Raw genomic sequence first — 22,042 nt, 5'->3', positions numbered from 1 at the left:
GTTAACTTAGCTTTAGGACCCCATAAATTCCAGTCTCCTGGGCAAAAGTCTAGTATTTGATTATTTACTCAATTAGAGGTCAGGGTTTTTCTAATTTATCCACTACAACCATGACCATTTTTTACTCTTTATACTAGTTCTACCATGTTAGGGCATTGGCATCATTGTGGTTTCCATGGTGACATTAGCATGTACTCATAAATACAGCTTTGAAGAACAGCTAACTTAGCTTGCATACACTCATTTTAGGCAGACTTTAGTTTTTTAAAGACCAAGTTCAGATTTAGGCAGCAGGCAGGTCTGTATGTTTCCACCACAAGCAATGATGCACTGCATCACAGAAGAAGTGACCTGAAACAAATGAATACATATGGGTCAAAAAATAATTAAATGCACTTAAATAAATTACATTGTGCCGCATTATTTACTGGTGTATGGTGCTCAAGCAATTTGGCAGCACTAAACATCATTTTGTATTCTGCAAGGATCATTAAATACGAAGATAGGTTGCCAAGAAAATATTCAGAGGTAGTTAACTTTGAGTTTGACAGATGCAGCTGCATCCACCTACACATGCTGTCCTGTGAGCAGCATCGGATCTGTGATCGTATGTAAGGTCTGGAACTAAAGAGAAAATCTCTGCATATAGCACACCACACTGTGTGACTCTTGCTCTGTACAGCAGCTTTTATATGTAACGGCAGAAATGCAACCATCCTTTACCATCATTCATCTAAGTAAAAGTTTTTAATGACCACTAAATGATCATCATGTGGCTTTTGATTCTAATAATAGTAACATTCTGACATTGGAAATTTAATATAAATCTGCTGTATCTAATGAAACATTCAAGAAGATACATTTTAAGTCAACTCAGGCTTTGAGTCAGTAGTTCATTTGTGTCTCATTCACACCTTAAGCTAATAGCCTTGGGGCTGAGCAGTTACCTCATTTTCTCAAGTATCAGAAAAGAGAGGCTTTTTATAAAGCCAAGCAGTGACGGCTCTGTATGCGATAGGACACTGCTGCCAGTCAGCCTTTGCTCATTACACGATTCAATTCTTATGGGTATTTTTTGTGTAATTAGGAACTCTGTGGCTTAATCATTAAAGCAGTTAATTCTTAAAAATAACCTCCATGTTACTTAGTTTTTAATGAAGTTAACTTGTCATGTTGCTAATGTGTTTCTCAGGTTGGACGGGTCCAAGGAGCAGGTCAAGGCAGACTTGATTGTGGGGTGTGATGGGGCTTTCTCTGCCGTCCGCAAGCAGTTCCTTCGACGTAGCCGCTTTGACTATAGCCAGACCTACATCCCTCATGGCTACATGGAGCTCACTATGCCACCCATTAATGGAGAGGTCAGCACGCTTCTAGTATTTGGCTCAGCAAAATTCAGCTGCAGTCGTAGTTATCTTTCTGCTCATTTAATTTCTGCTGGCTGTCTTCATTATCCCCAGTTTGCTATGAAGCCTAATTATCTACACATCTGGCCACGAAACACATTTATGATGATCGCCCTGCCCAACTTGGTAAGTGTGAACTGATTTCTAAACTATATCAGTGAATTAAGCAATTCAAGATTTGTTTATTTGTAAAGTTACTACTGCATATTATGTGGAAAGCTAAAGGAAACAAACACTAGCAAATTTCAGACCTTGACTGACCTCTGGGATGTCCTCATGGAGTTAATTAGGCTCACTTCATAACCATGAAGTGAGGCGTACTCATCAGAAGTATCTTGGCACCCTGAGGTTCACCCTACTTTTCACACAGCAGTGTTGCACTCCTCACCTGTGCCTCTGCATCTTTTTCTCTGACTCACACACTCTCTGTCTTTCCTTTATCTGGTTAATCCCATAATGATTTGGCTGCGTGGCTGACTCAGCACAACTCTTTTCCTCACCTAAAGGAGACTAGGTTAAGGCAACTGACTTTGGAGTGCCTTCACACTGTCACTCACTCCCCATTTCCCAGAAACACATTTCACACGGCTGTGAAAAAAAATTGTCTTCCCTGCTGTGGATACCATGGTAACAGTGCTAAAATGTCCACAGGGAGGACTTTGTGATGTTGATAGATGACACCTGCTCAGAAGGACAGATAATGGCACATGCACAACCTCAGTGAACTTCCGTCCTGTGGTGTATGGCATTACGTTTACACTGAGGACGGAAAATTCTAAACTATGATCAGCAGGGAAGATTTCTCAAACATATAAATCCATCCATCCATTCTTCTGCTTATCCTTTTTCAGGGTCGGTGGGGGGGCTGGAGCTTATCCCTGCTGTCATAGGGCGAGAGGCAGGGTACAGCACTGTGGCACGGTGGTTAGCACTGTTGCCTCACAGCAATTAGGTCCTGAGTTTATTTCCACCATCAGGCTGGGCTCTTTCTGTGTGGAGTTTGCATGCTCTCCCCTTGTTTGCGTGGATTCTCTCCGGGTATTCCGGCTTCCTCCCACTGTCCAAAGACATGCAGTTAGTTAGTGGGGATAGGTTAATTGGAAACTCTAAATTGCCCATAGATGTGAGTGTGAATCAAACTATTTAAACTTTAAATGCTGCATCCTGCTGCCTTATATGCACCGGGATGCAGCATTTTTTAGAGCGTGCTAATTTTTTGGTAACGCTTTGGGTACTCGAGCTTCGGAATGGCCATGCATCTCTGGAAACCCACTGAAGCAACTAGACAAAGTTGCTGACACTTGCAATCTGGAAGGTGATATGATTCACTTTATGCAAGTGTTTAGTGCATGAGGTACCCGTTTAACTGACTGACATTTTAATACATCATCTGCCTAATTCATTTTTTTTCATTAAACATTTGTGATGAATTTAAGCTGAATGTTTTTAAGGCTTTTAATAATCAAACTGTGTTGATTATATTGTCATTTGTGTACTGTGTGGTATGCAGCGTGTGAGTGATTTTGTTTACTTCAACCAGAACGATAATGATGAAGGAGGAATAAACACAGTGGCCTTCAGTTTTTCTTGATCTTACTTTTTCTTGAACTTGCTTCCAAAAAGGAACAGGAACTTTATCGAGACCCACTAATATGTACATGTACATCACATGTCAATCACAATGGCTTACCTTTCCCCATTATACAGTTCCTGCATTAACTTAAGATTTTCTTTCTTTTTTGTATATGCCAGGGAAGTTAGCATTCCCTCCATCCATTCATTCTCTTCCGCTTATCCTTATCAGGGTCACAGAGGGGTCAACAACACTTTTACCTTTTGGTTCAGAAAAATCTTCAAAAATAGCTCAACTTTTGTGATTATTGAAGCCTAAATGAAATTAGGAAACTATATCACAGTTGCATGACTTAATCGTCACTACCAAACTGGTGACACCAAATGGTAGCAGAATTTATCCTTGTTGGGGAGTTTGTAGGTTCATTGGTCAATCACTTTAAGTAGAATATCCCTGAAACTACTATTCAGTGGCAATCCATGAAAGAGTACTGGGAATGAAAAAAGAAAGAACAATCCTTATGGACTAATGGTATTTCTTTATAGAAACATCTCTTCGCTTATATAAATATATAAATATTCTAAATATTCCTATGTCCCAGAGGACAACACAGTTTAAAAAACAAGCATGTTAACTAATGCTTTACGACCAAATATCAGCAAAACGAATAACTTTCGTCCTTAACTGTACTGTTAAATAAGGAGACGAATTATGCTAATGCTTAAAACTTTAACATCTTTTGATAATTGAATGTTAATCATTATTATTGCTATCAATATACTATAATTATCTATGTTTATTTAGCTGTTCTACTTTCCAGATTTAGATGATTAAATCCATATTATTAAAAAGTGCAATACATAGCTGGCAGTGTAAAACCTGCAGTTAGACTCACATTAACAGCAGCATTAGCATAAATAATAAATACAGAAGATAATTAGATATTATTCTGCAAAATAAGTGCTTTGGTACTTTGTTTTTATGGTAATCTCCTACATTTACTGAATTAAAATGTTATAATAAAGGTGTATTTATTTTGGCTGTTAGTATGCAGTTAGCATAGTTTGGGGAAAAAAACAAGATTCAATGTGCCAAAATTAGTGAGACCACACAACAGTCTAATCTTTCATTTCGACGTATAACTTGGCGTGATGCTAACAGTTCAGTGCTCGTGTATCTCTGCTGGAACAACGGGCGGTAAAAGGTTAATCATGTGAAGCGTCCTGTGGTCAAGAGTGTCACGATGGATTTGGGAGCTAACGTCTCTGTGTACTCTGTTTACTTTCCGATTTAGGACAAGACATTCACCTGTACCCTTTTCATGCCCTTTGAAGATTTTGAGAAGATCACCACAGGAGATGAAGTCATCGAGTTTTTCCAGAAATACTTCCCTGACACCATACCACTAATAGGAGCGTAAGTGACTTTCTCACTCCCCACCCATTTCCCTGAATCCCCCGTCTCTCATCTCTGCCTCCTCTGTCCTCGCACTCTGCCTTTATCTCTTCATCCGACCTGCCAAAGTGTCTTCAAAAAGCCTTTTATTTCCCGTCATCCCATCAGCTCCAGCCACATCCACAGCTCTGTTCTGTGAAGTGTGAAATTGCAGACTTACAGTTACGTGGATTTTGTGAGGTGAGGTTCTAATTTGAGGTGAACCATATGTTGCGGGTGACAGAGGTGGAGGGCTGTGTGAGGTGCAGAAACGCTTGAAGCTTTCATTTAGTTACTCATTCAGAGTGCTTAGGCATAAACAGCTAAGTGCTGCTTTCATTTCTCAGTTTAGCTGCTTAGTTAGACAGACAGAGCATAGCTGTTTTTAGTGTTTTGTGATAAATTCTCTTTTAGCAAACATAAAAACAGTCTGTTGCAACTGTCAGATTAAATTGTGCAAAATGAGTTTGTAATTCTAATTTCAATTTGTGCGTTGCAGGGATACTCTCCAGAGAGATTATTTCCGATTGCCTGCGCAGGCCATGGTGTCTGTCAAATGCAACCCATATCACATTGGTGACACGTGCGTCCTTATGGGCGATGCAGCCCATGCAGTAGTGCCTTTCTATGGACAAGGAATGAATGCTGTAAGCAGCACTAAATGAGGAGAGGAAAAGGCAGAATTAGACAGAGACTAATTCATCTATTCATGTTTTATAGGGCTTTGAGGACTGCATTGTCTTTGACGAAATAATGGATCAATTCAATGAGGATTTCAGTAAGCACTTTTTAAATGACCAAAGATTAACAAAGAGAGAAAAGCTGAGCATACAGAATAATTTCCATACGGCTCTTTGTGTATCCCGCTAGGAGCTGTTCTGCCTGAGTATACCAGAGTTCGGGTTCCGGACGACCACGCAATTGCTGACCTGGCCATGTACAACTACATCGAAGTAATCCACATATTGTTTTTTTAAATATGAAAGCAGGACGTTGTGGTCAAAATTTTATATACTGCTCATGGGCATGATTGTCATGGGACTTCAAATTATTTTGTTGAGCGTTTTTTCTTTTTTTTTTACATAGTGGGATGATTGTACACCATACATCTTTAATGACTTAAAAAAAAAAAGAATTGGGTGCACAAGTTTAATTTTTTTTTATTTTATCTAATCCACAAATGGTCAAATATATACTTACACTGTCGTGTCACACTGTGTGGCAGGCAGGATTGGACCCAAACACAGGACTCGCAAAACACAAAGGGATGAACTAAGGGAGGCACCTTTATTGTGCTGAAGAAAACTAACATACAGAATACAAGAAATAAAACCTAAAACTGGAAACTAGTAGCAAGAACAGAAAAGCTAGAAAACTAAGGAGCTAGGAACAGACTCTGAAGAAACCAGGGAAATGATGACTATGGAGAAACATACACAGCAAATGGGAACGACACAACAACTGGGAAAGGAAAACACAGGGCTTAAATACACAAGGGTGTAACGAAGTAATGGGAAACAGGAGGGAAACACAGCTGGGATTAATCTGACAAAATGAGACAGGGAGGAAGCAAAAGTGAAAACACTGAGACTGTCAAAGTAAAACAGGAAACAAGAACTACACAAAGAAACTGACTTGACACTGTGACATGGAGGCATGACTAACTAGGGAACCAGAAACACAGAGACAAGAGTAACTAACCGTGGAATATGGAAGGTAATATGGAAGGCACAGTGACAGAAAACTAAAAATATAGCACAAGGGGAAAACAATAAAGAGAACCAAAAATGTGAAAAACAACAAATCAAAGAATATAACTTAATCCAAAAACCCAAAACACTGGGTCACAGGCCCAGTACCGTGACATATGCTCCCACTAATATTTGGTTAAATGTCACATAAATTGGTTGGTTTCTTGCCACGGCACAGCTTCTAAGCATAGTGGGTTGAAGTTCCAGTTTTTGTGAAGAAAAGGCTTGATGTTAACCTGTTTTATCTGTTCCAAACCCTGTTTTGATGTGTGTTTTTTCCAACATTCTCCCGTTGTAATATCCACTTGTCTCCAAGTTTCAGCTGTTGAGCTGTTTGAGGTGAAGTTGAAGAATTTGGCAGTAACCCTTGTTCTTCATTACTCCATCCATTTTGTGCAATGTACCAGTACAGCTGGCAGCAGAACAGCCCCGCTACCACCACTATGCATGAGAGTTGTTACAGTGTTGTTAGGTTTGCAAGCCTCACCTTTATACCTTCAAACATACCACTTATCATTGTGGCCAAGTAGCTCGATCATTGTCTCATCTGACCATAGAAATTTTCTCCAGAAGGCATTTTGTTTGTCCATTTGGGAACCTGTGAATTTCAGGTGAGCTTGAATGTATCGGTTTTGGAGCAGGGGCTTATTTCTTGGTCAGCAACGTCTCAGACCATAGTGATGTAAAACTCACTTGAAGGGTGGACAGTGACACTGCTGTTCCAACAGTTTCCAGTTTTTGGCAGGCTTGAGCCTTGGTGGTTGTTGGGTTGTTCCTAAACATCCTAACCAATTTCCTCTCATCTGAGGGTGACAGAAATGACCCATTAAACTTTTGAAACGGCCATCGTAAAGCTTCACTAGAACCATTTATTCGAGTGAATCTAAACTGCTCAATAAAATGTATTTCCACTGACCTGAAAACTGAAAAACAAAAAGGTGTTGATGGGCATAAGAAACTCTGCTTGGCTCCTAAACCTATGAATATTTAGACTCTTCATCACATCTGAAGTGGAACAGTTCTCTAACCTTCTGTGCATTTAAAGTCTCGCTCTCAAAAGTAATGGATTGTCACGGTGGTTAAAGAGTGGACTCAGGCGCAGAGCTCAGGAATAAGGACAGTGCATTTATTTACAGTGCAGCAAGGTGACAACAACTCAAATGTGCAACAATGGTGATAGTGCGTCCCTCCTTCCGTGTAAGCCCGTGCGTGGTAGTGAGTGCCCGTCTCTCCTCCAAGTGCTTCCTTTGTGTCCGTAAATCCTCCGTCAATCCCTGGGTGAACACACACACGACAGCAAAATGAGGACGTAGACCAGACAGTACTTTGATAACGTTTAGCGGCTCAAAAACACTACCAGGCTTAGTGCAATACTCCAGCGCTGTCTGTCGCTCAGCCACACCATTAAGTAGCCCTGCTGAAGATGGTAGTTGATTGGCAGCAGCTGGTGGATTGATTGCAGGTGCGGCAGCTCCGGGCGACAGCACTTCCGGGTCGGAGGTAGCTTGTTGCTAGGTTACCTCCTAACACATCACAGCGGGGCCGGAGGGGAAGACAGGGCGATAGGAGAGGCACACACACACACACGCACACAAATATACATACTGGCAGGTCGACCGGTCAGGGCGCCGTCAGATCCTGACATGGATAAAGCAATTAAAACCGATAGCAGGACTATGTGTTGCCTTAACAATACTCTCCCACTGCTGCAATTATATCGAAAGGCGGGAAGAAGGAAGTCTGAAGTTTCTCATATGGCTGAAAGCTCTACCTAATGATATCATAAACAGGTCAAATGGCTCACAAACACATTTGTTGTATTGTTTCGTAGATGCGAGCACACGTCAACTCCAAATGGTTCATTTTCAGAAAATATGTTGACAACATCCTCCACTTCTTCATGCCAAAGACAATAATTCCACTTTACACAATGGTAAGTTGGATACAGTATCTCTAATGAATAGTAGCTGTTTCCACATCATTTTATCTGAAAACTAAATCTGCTATTCTTTCTGTTTTCTTGTCTCTAGGTCACTTTCACTAGGACCAGATACCACGAAGCAGTCAAGCGGTGGCACTGGCAAAACAAAGTAAAATACTTGGAGAAAATGTGCTTTTACACTGCACTACACGTGAATGCAATTTAATTTTGATGGGACTTTTCGTACCTTTGAACAGCTAAGCACTGTAATTAGCAAAGTGACAGTGTTATCAGAAGCAGCACTAAAGGCGGCTGCGACTCTGAGTAAACAGTTCTCCATTTAACACATATCTCGGCCGTACGCGTTTGTGGTTTCTCTCGCTGGGCTGTAGATAAGGCTGTTAGTCCTTGGCTCTGTGTTGAACTGTCTGATTTGGCCTGTGCTGGCGGCTTCTGCTCTAATAGACAGTTGGACAGCCGGGATTTTCACAGCCTCCCTTGTAAATTGATTCAACCCGTAGGGCTGTTTGGGCAAAGGGTGAAATGACCTTCATGGGAGAAAGAAAAGAAATATAATCTCTGAAGCATTACAGTTAACACGATAATATGGTGTGATACTGAATATGGAATGATAGGTAAAAATACAGGTCAGAGACAGGGTGGCAGTGAAGTGTAAGGCTGTATTATGAAAGTGTTGGTAACAGAAAGGTCATTGATTGGGTGAAGGGATTACTTCACTTTAGGTAAGCAACTGAACTAAAACAATTACATATAAAAAAGATTTTAAGAAGTTGTCAAATTATTTAATTTACTTTAAATTTTTGAAACAAACACGTTGTTTATTAACCCTATGACAATAAATGACCTACAAATCATTCAGTTATAACCTAACTCAAGGAACCATTGTTATGTCTCCACCTAACAGGGATCATCTTGACATTAAGAGTTATGTATGTAAATATACAATGGTGCCATATTTAGATGTAATGCCATGTTATCAGTTAGACAGGGAAGGCCAGTGGGGAAAAAAGAGGATAGCAATGCTTGAGTGAAATCAATTTATGTTACCGCTAAATAAAAGCCTCCCAAGAACTGCTAATTTGTCTAACAGGCCAGGTGAGAATGGCTGAAATCTGAGCATCTTGCATATATTGCAACAGTTTTATTTGTACAGTGTGTCAAAAGCGAGATGCTTTCCTCCCGGCAGCCTAGCCACAGAGTTTGCTGGTTGGCACCTCAATAACTCCAGTCTCTGCACATCTCTGCGCCTCATCTCTGGTCCTCGGCGTCACTATAAAAAGAGGAGCATTCATTAATTAAATCCCTTCCACCTGGCCCTCAGCCTCGCTGGCACTGCCCCTCAAGCCCGCTGCACCACCCTTCCACTGCAGCAGAGCCAGAGACCACACCCCTGCCACAGACTGCCATAGATCTCCAGGGAAACATAAAGCACATACGTTTGGGATACTGATGTACCTGAAACTGGAAGCAATTTACAAACCCTTGTGTGATTTGTGAAGCAAATAACTGAATTCAAACTAATCATCTATTCATTTCTTCACAGGTGATAAACCGTGGCCTGCTGCTCAGTGCTGTGGGGGCTGTTCTTGGTGGTTCCTACCTGCTCATTAAAAATCCTCCAGACATCAACAAGCTCATCGTCTCTGCTGAGAAAATGTGGGACAGGCTTGTGGCTCTCAGGACGCTCTGAGCACAGGCATCGTCGCTGATCTCACAGACAGGTGTACAGACTATAGTGTTAAACACTAGAAAAGAATTGAGAGGTGCCCAAATATTAATTAGATTTTGACTAAATGATCTAATTCACAGCTATAACTCCAGTAATGGCAAATTACTCCAATGATGGCCGCCCTCACTTCAAGGACTGACAGTGATTGATCAGAATGACTTACACCATTTCATTAGTGTTATACTGATAATGATCAGCAGTGATGAGCAGAACACTGGGGTTTTAATTATGAAGCAAGTTTTAATTCGAGAACACAGCCTCAGTATTAGGTGTGTGTAGAAGTTTTTACTGTTTTTACACAAGAATGATGTCAGCTTTTTTTCTTTGTCTCCACTGGGCCCAGTGACATTTACTTCATGCAACATCTGGGATTTGTTTTTGTTTTTAAAGGTGCATTAAATCATCTGAGTTATTTTACCTGATGTTTTTGCAATGTTCCACTTATACATACATTACTGTGCAAATATATTGAGCCAACCCTTATTTCTTTATATAGGTGCAGGGAAACAGGTGCAGTGATTTATTGAAATATGCTAAAACATAAATGCAAATATAGAGGACAAAATTGTGTACAATTCTAATGAGCTCTTCTTTGGATGTTTTATTCTGTGGTCTGTCAAGATCGTGTCACACTGCTTCAAGAAAGGTGAAAGTTCAAATTTGGGTCCAGCTCTTATATATTTGACATAACTTAGTCTTTTCTCCACATTTCCCTTAAGAGTCCCTTCTTGACAGCCAGCCATCCACTGAGACCATTTCTGATAATATTTCTGACCATTTCTGATAATGACTGGTGATCAACTGAAGGGCTTGATGGATCAGGTTCTATGTGAGAAGTTTGCTGGAATTTCTTTTCCTATTTCTTAAGGATATGACTATCAAACACTGTTCACCTGCAGTATAGGTTTAGATCTGCCAGCCCTCCAAGACTTCACACCACTCTGAGATATGACAGGTATTTTCTGCCTGTCAGACTGTGTTATCTTTGATTTTATCTGTTTATCTTTATTTTTGTAGATTTAACTAAAGAAATTGGAACAATTTATGTGTTTTCACAACAGCCTGCTGGTAACAAAGATACAGTTTTACTCCTGTACTTCTGACCAACCAGCAATGTAGTATTTCCTCTCTTTGGGCTTGGAGTTTGGCTGGTTTGTCCACTTCAAATGTGCTGCTATGCTCACCAGGCTATAATCTATATAAAACAAGTGAAGATGACTGGTTTTAAGGACTTTTATTTACTCATTGATCATTTTCACTCTCTGGCAAAAAGCATAAATGTTAAATTTCCAGTTTTGTCACCTATGGACACAGCTAGGCAAGTTTTTTTTCTGTTTCCAGTCTTTATTATAAGATATGCTTCATAATGAAAATACAGTAAGAAATCAACCAAGTCCCAGTTTTCCAACTGTCTAAAAAGACAAAAAAATCCCTCTCACTCGTTCTCACATCCACAGTTAAAAGGGTTTTTATCAGCTAAGGAAAACCATTCATTAAATCTATTCATAGCTGGCAGCTCAGGAGGAAATGAAAGGAGCGTGTCACTAAGGTCTTAGTCTCATTTCCTCTTAGTCTTCAAGAAGGGCTACTCCCAACATCCTAATACATACAAATCTACCAAGTGTAATTTCACAGTGACTGATCTTGTCACACTTGATATTTACATTGAAATAAGATGAGCTTAAGTAAACAGGCCTAGATAGCTTAAAATAGGGTCTCTTTATTGAATCCATACACAGTAATGTCAGTTTGTGCATTATGGGTTATGGCTAAGAATCTAAGGCTTGTATTCCATTATACACAGTTGGGTACCAACCAAAAAATAAAAATGCTACCACGTGTTAAGCCAAACTCAGGTCCTCAACTGCCTTCCATATACTCAACAAAGTCCTACAGCTGTCACATATACTGTGTGGCATATCTGACAAATACGTGTGAGAAAAATACCACCACTACTACATCATTAAGTTACTTATATCACAATAGCCGATGTTAGATGAGGATGTCAAACTTTCATATTACTCAAACTGGTTTATTTGAGAACTTGGGCTTACAGTTGGGTTTATACATGAAGCTGTAACCAGGCTGTAACCACGTGTGGACAGAAACAGCCAGGGAGGTCAGACAGGATTATTTTGGCTTGGAGTTGCATGTTAGGTCCTAAGGCATACGGAGTAGTGGGGTGAGAAGTCCGGTGTTTTTGGCTCACAGTGGCCTCACTTGGATAACATTGAACTGCGTGGAGTTTCCAGCCTTGGAGGTCACATCCAGGTGCTGGAAGTCATCGCCGGTGATGATGAAGACGATTGAGGAGGAATTGAAGGTCACCCTCTTCTTGGGTCGCGCCTTGGTGCTGCTGCACGTACTGGACACAACGATCGGCCGGATGGGACGCTCGATCGGAGCCAGGGGGCGCTCTTTGAGGTTGCGCTGCAGCCAAGAGATCCGAGAGCAGAGCAGCTGCAGCAAACAGCGGCGGAACTGTGGAAGAGAAACAGAAGCAAAGGCTGGTATTTAACAACAGCCTCCTGTCTTCACTCATTAGTATGTCAAACACACAAGAGATCAACCTCTAGCCAGCAAACCAAGACTAGTGGACTGGACCATTTCACTCTGACATACAAAATAAAATCATTTTTATGCTCACCATATTAAGGAATGAAAAAATATTTTTAAAATGGTGACATTTTGTGATAAAATATTCCTCCAATTTGCTACTCAAAGCTGCAGCTGCACAGGAGGAGACCAAACCGTCCCCCCCACATTGAGATGCTATCGATTTGTTGTGTTTGTCCATATTTAATTATGGGTCAGCTGTGGTCACTCCGGGGGAGGGATGACAAACTACACAGCAAGCGGCTATTCAGAACTCTCAAGTAAAATATATCATGTATTCTAGACAGCAGCCTAACCTGGGCTGATTTTCGAGCAGCAACACAAAGAAACTGGTTCTGGAGAGGTAGCCTTGCCCCAAACATTAAAAAAGAAAGAAAAATAATTTGATTACAAACCTTTCTGCTCATAAAGACGTAAATGAGGGGGTTGTACGCCGTGCTTGACTTGGCAAAGAATGATGGGATGATGGCCAGAGTGGGAGAGACCATGCTCTTCCTGCCGAAGGCCTCCATCATGGAGACGACAGCGTAGGGTGTCCAACAAACCAGGAAGCAGGTTATCATCAGGAGAAACATCACGGCGACTTTCTTCTCATAACGCAAAATCTTGATGATTTGAACCGTTTGGAGGTCTTGGAGAGAGCGCAGCTATAAGAAACAGGACAGAGCAGGATGCTGACATGATGGGATATTTCTTCATCAAGCAAACAAGTTACAGTGACACTTTGTTATAAAGTAAATTTATGTCATAGTCTTTGATTTTGTTTGTTTGCTTTCTGCCTTTGCCTTTTCCCCGTCTTACATAATTACCATTCTACTTATCTAAGACAATTTTATGTTCTTTTGGGGGGAATTAATCCTAATTTCTACCTGCTACACCAAAGTAATTTCTCAGCTTTGGGATATACATCAACCTGTGCTGTATTACTGATCTCCCCATTCTCCCCTGTCTGTCTTGTTCCCTCAGCAGCTCTTCTACTTTGATAGTCACATTTCAGTGGTTTTTATTCAGTTTTTCTTTGGTTTAGTTTTTATCATCCTAAGGGCTTTTGCCTGTGTTTCATCTTGGGGCCTGTTCCAGAAAGCAGGCTTAGTCAAAGAGAGGGTTATTTAAACTCTGGGTCAGTTACCATGGCAACAGACTCTGTGAACCTAACCCTCTTGCTGGTAGAATTTGTACAACAAACCTCCCCTCCTGCTAACTTCGCGTATACCAAACATATACCAGAACAAATTAATCTGCAGGAGTTTACATTCTTAAGGAAAGAAGAATACTGGTAAGATGTTAGCTTGTTATCGAAGAAGTATCTTCAACATGCCTGCCTTATGACAGACACAGAACGTGGACATTGTGGATTTCATTCTCGTCTCAGAATCAAACCTTTGCAATGTCTTTCTTTCTAACACTGCGATTCTGTGCACATTCAATCCAGTTTCCCTGCACTGAAATATTTAGTGTAATTACTAGGGGTAAACATTGTTTAAATCAAACAAATTTCTGTGATGCTTTAGTCACATAAAATTCTACAAGTGGCCTAAATGTAGTTTAAATATTATTTTTTTAAATACATCCTCCATGTAGTCTAAATGTGTTTGGGCAGCATTTCAGTAGAAATCAATAAATGTTTAGTCATTTTGAGCTCTTTGCCTGTAAATCACTGTAAAACATTATTATTACTAGGTTAGCTTTTGACTTTATAGTTTAACCAAAAGCAAAAACTCTAAATGTACCATCTCAGGCTGAAATCAACTCATAGTTCTGGGTCAGGTTAAACCTGCTTTCTGGAGCAGACCTTATTACATTTCCTAATTCTGTCTTCTGTGAGTTGGTTTCAGTAAAATTTCCATAATGTTGTGGGCGATTGTGGCTCAAGAGTTGGGAGTTCGCCTTGTAATTGGAAGGTTGCCGGTTCGAGCCCCGGCTTGACAGTCTCGGTCGTTGTGTCCTTGGGCAAGACACTTCACCCGTTGCTTACTGGTGGTGGTCAGAGGGCCCGGTGGCGCAGTGTCCGGCAGCCTCGCCTCTGTCAGTGCGCCCCAGGGTGGCTGTGGCTGCAATGTAGCTTGCCGTCACCAGTGTGTGAATGTGTGCGTGAATGACTGGATGTGTAAAGTGCTTTGGGGTCCTTAGGGACTAGTAAAGCGCTATATAAATACAGACCATTTATCCTGTTGGCTGGCACTAGCTTTTGTGTAAGCACGGTGTGTGCTCCCCATTTTATGATTGGCCTCTGATTCTACGGCACGACACAATCTCTCTCCTGGCTGCCGTCATTAAGATGGTGATTGGACAGCTGCTGAGTCCAGGTCTCGGCTCAGATTAAATCAATTTAAGCTCTGTGTCAGGACGGCTGTTATTTGGAGTGAGCATCCTGGTTCTGTGTCCCTTGTGGTAAATTTATTGGTTTAGTAACCATATGGATGGATGGAAGGAGAGTTAAGAAACAGAAAGTTAGTTTTCATTTTCATTGGGAGTTCTCTCTATTTGTTTTATTTCTTTTTATATTTAACAACACCCAAAGCTCTACAGCTGTCAGGTTAATTTACTGGTTACAATAAGATAGATTACATTAATTTCCCCTGTTTTACCTCTCTTCTCCTCTTGAGAGTTGTATCTTAAGATCTTGGTAACATCGTAAAAGTCGTGAAAACATGATAATGCCTTGGTAACAGGCTGGGTGCATGACACTGCAGATCAAACCTACCCTTCAGCTAGAGAGATGAGATGATAAACAATATAGCTATTCTCTAGCCTCGCTCAAAAAAGAACACAGCAGCTGAACGTAGACGTGAATACAATATTTATGACTTTACAATTTGTGCTCTTTATGCTCTTTTTCTTATTAATCCACAACCTTTTGCATGCTTAAATTCTATTGTTTCTCCAGGTCTTCACTTATCTACAATAAGAATTTCTTGCTGTGGCAAAGCCGGCCAGCTGCTCTCGCATCAAACCAGAAATAGTCTGCAGGGTACTGAGTTATTCCTCTTTGAAGATGTTCCCAAAATACTGTGACATGTGACAAATCCACCCAGGCCTCTGAGGTGCACGAGCTTGGGGCTCCAAGAACGCAGCAGCTCACACTTCCTGCATGATTGTGCATATTTAAGAAAGGAAACTGATGCAGAAAAGCTTGGAAATCAGTTCGTCCCTTTCTCTTTTACATGTTTCATTACAAAGTATGCTCTGTCACAACTTCAGCAGTCATCTCCTGAATGATGACTGCAGATTCCTTCATGACAAAGTATTTTTTTCGTGAAATTATTAAAATAAACTGAACTCATATCACTTGTCCTTTGCCACAAGAATTTAAGGCAATGCTTCTAAGAAGCACAATAGTGAGTTTTCTGGATGAGTTCCAGCGTACAGGACAGGTCCCGAAGGCACAGAGGAATGTAATGATAAAACAGCCGTTAATGAAAAATGTGGGAAAGGCAGCACTTAACCCTTTAAGGTCAAGGAGTCTATTTTTATTCAAATGAACGCCGCAGAGTCTGCATTTTCAGTCTCTGGCTAAAGGTATAAAATAATCAGGCAAAGAGATAAAAAAAACCTGCTGCAACAGTAACTGAGTTTAAGTTTAACAATTTGGGAAGCTATTGACTAGTATGCTTATTTAGCGTCTGGAAGTGACGACTTGTTTGTTGTGGCTTCTTGACTAAGACTTCTTGTTCCAGTCGCCAGTCACAGTTTATAAATGACGACCATTTTTAGGGCATTTGAGTAAAGGCCCAGTGAGCTTATACCATGGCAACGTGTCAATCTACAATTCATTTCACACATTACAATAACCTGTGAAGTGTGATGGACTGTGAGGTGGAGCCACATGACTGATGTTCTGTTTTAAACTAACTAAAAATTTAAATTGTCAGATGTCTTTTAGATTAGATTTCACTCAATGCAACCCCTCAGCTGAAACTACACAAATATTTAGTGAGATTCCAATATATCAGCAAATACTTACAAAGTAAGTACATAAACAGATTTTCCTAATATTGATTATGTGGTTGGTTTGGTTATGTTTCCAACAGTGAAGTCGCAGAGAGCTCTCTGGTAGACAAACAATGCAATGCCAATACTCATAACATGGTTTTCCCCTGTCTTTATTACTTTGTTATTTATCAGCTGCTATAGAAGCCGATACTGAGTGAATATGTCTGGCGTATCATTCGTTCTATTGGTGTAAAGTCTGCAGAGTTCAGTTCAGCATCTTCTACTACAAAGCTGTGCTGTTGTAATATCTGCAGTATGCAGTGTTTTGTCTTTCTAAAATAAGTAAGGCCTTCTCTGAAAAAGATGTAATCTGGGTGGGTACACGTGTTGCTCTGAATCCTGTAGATACAGCATTTGTGGTGCGTTTCCAGATCTGCAAGCTTCCAATTCAATATTCCCTAATGCACCCCTATAATACCAGAGGCAGGCTTTTAAAACAAGCACTGAGGGACGCTCTCCTCTTCATGCTTTTTTGAAAACAGTTTCCATGTTTTCCAAAAATAATTTCAAATTTTAAGGTTGCTTGACCACGGAACAATTTTCCATTTTGCCTTAGTCTATTTTAAATTAAATTTAGGGCAGAATAGACAGCAGCATTTCTGGATCATGTTCACATATGGCTTCTTGTTTGCATGACAGAGCTTTAATCTGCACTTGAGGATACCATGGTGAAATGTGTTCACAGATAATGATTTCTGGAATTGTTCCTGAGCCCATGTAACAATTTACATGACAGAATCGTGCCTGTTTTTAATCACAGGCATTTGTAAATGCAGTTCTTTCAGACTGGTGAAACTCTGGCTATCTTTACTTGTGAGAAACGCTGCCTCTCTAAGTCCACACTAATGAGTTTTCAGTTGAAAACGCATCTTTTCCTCTCCATTTTGGCCTTCCGTCCACACTGAGACGGCGCTTTCACTCAAGGAAAACGCAGCGTTTTGAAAACGCTCTCCAAAGCAGATACATTTGAAAACGCTGTTTTCGCGTCGCAGTGTAGACAGCGAACCCGGAGCCTTTTCGAAAACAATGACACCTTTTAGTCATGTGATGCAGTCATGTGACCAGTTAAACTAAGATAGCGGAGGGCATTATACAGCAGTTGTTTGCTGTCAATTTTGACAGCCCTATTAAAGATTAATATCAGTCTGTACATGCTCCTGATAGCTTTTCTTCAAATTTTTTTATTCTCAATCACTTTTGCAACTTTGTACTTTTGTGTTACTCGCAGCAACAACTCCACCTCATGTTAGTCCATTTTAAAAACTCGGTGCTTTTCCTCGACATTTTGCCGCAATGTTTTGAAGAGCCGGAAAGTAAATAAGCGGCAGACAGAAATGAGGCAGGTCGAATCGTCTTGCGTTTCACGCATGCGCAGTACTAGAACGTAAGCGTTTTCGTCCGCTTCGATGTGGACGCGCAACTCTGTGAAAACGACTGAAAACGATAGTGTGGACGTGGAGCATTTTTAGACGAAAACACCGTTTTCAAATTTATCCAGGATAGTGTGGACGTAGCCCCTTATACCCAGTCATGATTATTACCTGTTGCCAGTGTGAGATTATTATATTATCTTATGCCATGTTATACCCCTAATTAAAGATTGTGAAACTATTATGTAGTTTTAGTTTGCATTATTCTCCTGAAGAGGTGATAACTATTAGATTTATTAAACTGATTTGTATTGCATTAGACTGCTGATTTGTTGTGAATGAATGATATTGTTTTATGATGCATTATACTGCTGAGTTATAAGACATATTGTTTTCAGAGAATCATGGCCTTATTTGTCTGATTAGAAAAGAACAGAACAGACTGCACAGGAAGCCAAGGTCATAACTTAGGCTCACTGAGAGAGAGAAAGAATGTGGATGTTTAGGTTTTATGACTTTGGAGGGGGGCCGAAGCTATAAGAATGTGAGAAACGCTCAGACACTTGGAGATCAGACGGACACCCTCCCGCGCTCATCTCCCCTCCGGATGGTTTATGCTCAAAAGTGTTGTATGGAATAATGAGAATTGTATGGAATAAAATGATTGTTGATTGAGCATTTATACACCGAGTGTTGTCCTTCCTTCAGCCCAAAGATCAAAAGAACTGGAGAATTTAACACCAGTTAACCTAAGCAGTTTCTGCTTAAGCTGTTGTTCCTCTAGCTTTTTCTTTTTAGTTCCACTTTTTTTCTCTTCTTTTAAACAACTGATTGGAGATCAAGTGATGACACTGAAATATCCTTTGTAAGTGGTATAAAACGCTGAAATGTTCTTTCGCTGCATGTGATGAACTGACCTCAAAGTCAGCTGAAGTGGAAGTCCTGCGACACATCAGTGCTAAGTCATGTGTAAGCTGAAAGACAGCGACACTCAAAGTGTCACATGAACTGAGGTGTTAGCACTCAAAGCAGCTGGAGTGTGTTTACACATTGGAATTTGCTGTCAGGTATAAGAGCTGGAGTTTTGTTTTTGTATTGTTCTCTGATGTCTCACTTGCATTGTACATGCTTGCACAGTTGAGCTGTCAGTTATAGGACAAGGGAAGAAAACAGCAGTGAAAATTCAAGTTACAGCAAAAAAAGAAGATGTTTCAGGAGTATGACCCAAAAATAAAAATGTGTTTTGTGCAAAATCTTAAAACAGCTGAAGTCTAGTATTCTGGAAATGAGAAATAACAATGTAAAACACTCTACATCAATAGATGGGGGTTAATATTTGAATAGAGATGTATTTTTGTGGAGAGGAGTACCATCAGTTTCGACTGTCGTGGTTAATGTTTTGATAGGCTAGCCTTCATTTACAACCCCATGTTGTTCATTCAGTTTCTTAATCTTATTGTTTCTAAGAGAAGCAAGCAATAAAAAAAAAAAAAAGACAAACCATCCTTTTTATTCCTTACCCTTTGCACTGTATACAGGATGTTCCCATAGCAGTAGATCATGACACCAACAGGCACAAAGAAACATGCCAGGAGGAAGAAGAGGATGAACGAGGCATCGTTTGGGTCCTTCGAGGTCCAGTCCAGAGAGCAGCCCAGCCTGTGGATCTCTAGAGTGTAGCGGTTCCACCCGAGCAGGGGAGCACCTGTCCAGGCCAGGGAGTAGAGCCAGATGTGGGCGATGGCTCGCCACGCCCAGGGGAAGTCCACCACCTGTGCATGGACCACCCGGATATAGCGCTCATAAGCCAGGGCCGCCAGAGTCATGATGGAAACGATGCCTGGCAGCAAAGGGAGAGAGACAACCACGCTGAGTAATGCAGACTGCGCACTGCAGGATCTGGGTCAGTGGCTACGCAGCGTGTCTGGGTTGAGTGTACATCGCACTCAGTGTAAACACAAATCTGAACATCTTGTGTCTGGACATCACATTCAGTCATTTTGTTGCAAAACTCTGTGAAGACGCACAGAAAGAGGCTCTTGACTCCCACGCACACACACCTTTTCAACCTGCATCTGCATTACACAGCCTGCTTTTACCACACGTACTGAAGTGGCTTGTGTGCATAGCTGTCGCTCTTTTGTTCATCCTGTGCATCATTTTACTTATAAGCCTATACGGCATGCAATCTTAAGAGCACCTCTTAAAGCCCTGGTATAGCATCTACAATAACTTGCTGAAATTGGGTCAATATGCCAGGGAAAATATTTTCAGTCAAACTTCATCATACACCCTCCCCTAACCTATATACATGTATAGCCAGTTATGTACGCCCAGATAGGTTTGTTATTCGTTTGTTACATATGAATGAGGCAGATACAGCATCAATAGGTGGATGCACAGATTACAAAGGGAGACGTTATATAGTATGCACTAAGCTTGAGCCACAGCAAGCCAGCTGAAGGAAGGACGTGCTTGGACAGAACAGCCAGGGCTTACTGCTGCAGCTCCTGTGGCCCTTTGTGTGTCAGTTACTGAGTAACACTTAAAGTAATGTGCAAAGAAGACATCATATTTGTGCATGGATTACTGGAGGACATGCGTACTGTCAAGCCAAGGGGGTTATTTTTATATACTTCAATTGTAACAGTATACTCAGTGTAAGCAGGTTCTCTGGATTTGCAGTGCTCACACCCAATCAAGCCATGACAACCTGTATGACCTTGAGTTTTTCACATATCAAATATCACACAGAATCCTTTTTCCCCCTTTTAGTGCTGTGTAGTGAATGACAAGAAAGGGAGGTTATCTAAGGGCCAAAGAGACAGAACGCGGCATCTTCTCTCTTCAATGCCACTTTAGTCACGAAAGACTTCATCTTATATAAACTGTTATATCAACACTATCTTTGTATGCGCTTTGATTCTGAATTCTCCTGTGACATGTACATTGCAAGCTACAATCACTGCTGCAGTGCTGCACACCGGACACAGGCGAGCAAGTGTGCCCTTTGGAATATGTGGAAAGAAGACAATGTCACTTAAAGGACAGCAGGATGACAGAAGTCCAGCTGGTTCTCTGGGTTTCATTTGCTGAAGTGGGAGAAAAAAATAAAAGAAGGAGACTTGGAGGCTTGCACTAATGAGCTCATTACCACACATGAGTCCTGCTGAGCTCTAATTCCTACGCTGGTGGGACCCAGACAATGACCCTCAATGTTTATTCACACTTCCCAGCTGAATAGACTTATGCTGGAAATAAATGGACACTTTTGCTAACATAGAAGGACAGGCGCAGGGAGGTGTCAAAACATTCCTCACTGCATGACGCAAGTATAAATACAGGAAGAAAAAAAATACACAATATAAAGCTCAGCATAGCAGCTAGATATTACTACAGCTCATCATGGGGAGGGACTGCATGGTTTACTCTGTATTTTAATACAACTGAAGAGAGGAAATTTGCACAAGAACTCGCAGATAAAGTGTCATTTTAAAAAAACAAAACAATTATATTTAGATTTATGTTACTGATAATGTCTTCGTAGTGCATTCTTTGTTATGAGCTCCTCTCCGCCTTCTGCCTATTTACACTGAGCCGCTATGTCCTTGCATATAGTGCGAGACACACAAAACTGTAACAGGGTTAAAGAATTATATTTGCAAATTATTTTAATAAAAAATATTATTAAATGTTAACACATGCTAGCATAAACGATTAAATGACTTTATTTTTTTCTCCTCTCACCAAATAAGCTGTTGCTGAAGCCGTCCCAGATGCACGTCGACTGGCTCCAAATCCATCCGCCTTTAACGCACGAAGCGAAGGTAAAGTTTATTCCGATGACAGAAACTAGTAAATCGCTCAAACTTATGTTGACCAGCAGCAAATTGGTAGGCGTCCGGAGTCTTTTGAACCTACAGTAGAGTATTATGACAAAGACGTTATTGCAAAAGCCGAATACTCCGATAGTCCCAATGGTAAAAGCGAGAAGTTTATAGGTGCCAAGTGCGAAAATGTAATGTTCTGTACTTCTCCCGGCTCTGGTTTCGTTAGGGAGATTCATTTCGCGGATGAAAACTTGGTTTCCAGCATTGTGCTGCGCGCATCTCTGGGCACGAGAGGCTGTGCGCTCGTCGGCGCTCTCACACCGGCTCCTCGCGCGCCGCTAATTCAAAAGCCAACCTGAGACTGCTGTTTGCTGAAACTAGGTCAATATACCAGTGACAAG

General features: G+C 40.9%; 2 protein-coding genes and 2 long non-coding RNA genes across 6 annotated transcripts in view; 2 read left to right on the top strand and 2 right to left on the bottom strand.

Moving 5' to 3' along the window:
- Positions 1–10,741, top strand: part of kmo (kynurenine 3-monooxygenase) — a 20,727-nt gene extending 9,986 nt beyond the window's left edge. Inside the window, exons 7-16 of one of the 2 annotated variants that reach the window (XM_019366956.2) lie at positions 1,193–1,358; positions 1,458–1,529; positions 4,271–4,392; positions 4,910–5,057; positions 5,131–5,188; positions 5,281–5,363; positions 7,993–8,094; positions 8,192–8,251; positions 9,647–9,824; positions 9,913–10,741. In XM_019366956.2, coding sequence (XP_019222501.1) covers positions 1,193–1,358; positions 1,458–1,529; positions 4,271–4,392; positions 4,910–5,057; positions 5,131–5,188; positions 5,281–5,363; positions 7,993–8,094; positions 8,192–8,251; positions 9,647–9,793 — 958 coding nt within the window. In that variant the 3' untranslated portion in view covers positions 9,794–9,824; positions 9,913–10,741. Of the gene's footprint in view, positions 1–1,192; positions 1,359–1,457; positions 1,530–4,270; positions 4,393–4,909; positions 5,058–5,130; positions 5,189–5,280; positions 5,364–7,992; positions 8,095–8,191; positions 8,252–9,646 lie in introns of both variants that reach the window. The other variant, XM_003441241.5, reaches the window with a different exon arrangement.
- On the bottom strand, positions 5,371–7,660 carry LOC109204845 (uncharacterized). Its single transcript, XR_002064368.1, has 3 exons — positions 7,519–7,660; positions 7,078–7,435; positions 5,371–6,964 (listed from the first exon to the last, which is right to left on the bottom strand). It is a non-coding gene; the product is annotated as an uncharacterized LOC109204845 (long non-coding RNA).
- opn3 (opsin 3) lies at positions 9,960–22,042 on the bottom strand. Of its 2 annotated transcripts, XM_025897525.1 has the most exons (5): positions 21,844–22,042; positions 21,559–21,728; positions 19,332–19,651; positions 12,844–13,095; positions 12,038–12,313 (listed from the first exon to the last, which is right to left on the bottom strand). In XM_025897525.1, the coding sequence occupies exons 3-5, from the start codon at positions 19,635–19,637 to the stop codon at positions 12,038–12,040; spliced, it is 834 nt and encodes a 277-aa protein (XP_025753310.1). In that variant the 5' UTR covers positions 19,638–19,651; positions 21,559–21,728; positions 21,844–22,042. The 2 variants fall into 2 exon arrangements, with proteins under 2 accessions (XP_003441288.1, XP_025753310.1); XM_003441240.5 differs by having other exon boundaries at positions 9,960–12,313; positions 21,559–21,877.
- LOC112841969 (uncharacterized) lies at positions 13,102–16,881 on the top strand. The gene is made up of 2 exons (XR_003213481.1): positions 13,102–13,724; positions 15,336–16,881. It is a non-coding gene; the product is annotated as an uncharacterized LOC112841969 (long non-coding RNA).

Source organism: Oreochromis niloticus, linkage group LG13 (genome assembly GCF_001858045.2).
Source record: "Oreochromis niloticus isolate F11D_XX linkage group LG13, O_niloticus_UMD_NMBU, whole genome shotgun sequence".
Classification (NCBI taxonomy): Eukaryota; Metazoa; Chordata; class Actinopteri; order Cichliformes; family Cichlidae; genus Oreochromis; species Oreochromis niloticus.
Note: the sequence above shows the minus strand (reverse complement) of the source record. Positions and strands in the feature narration are given on the sequence as shown.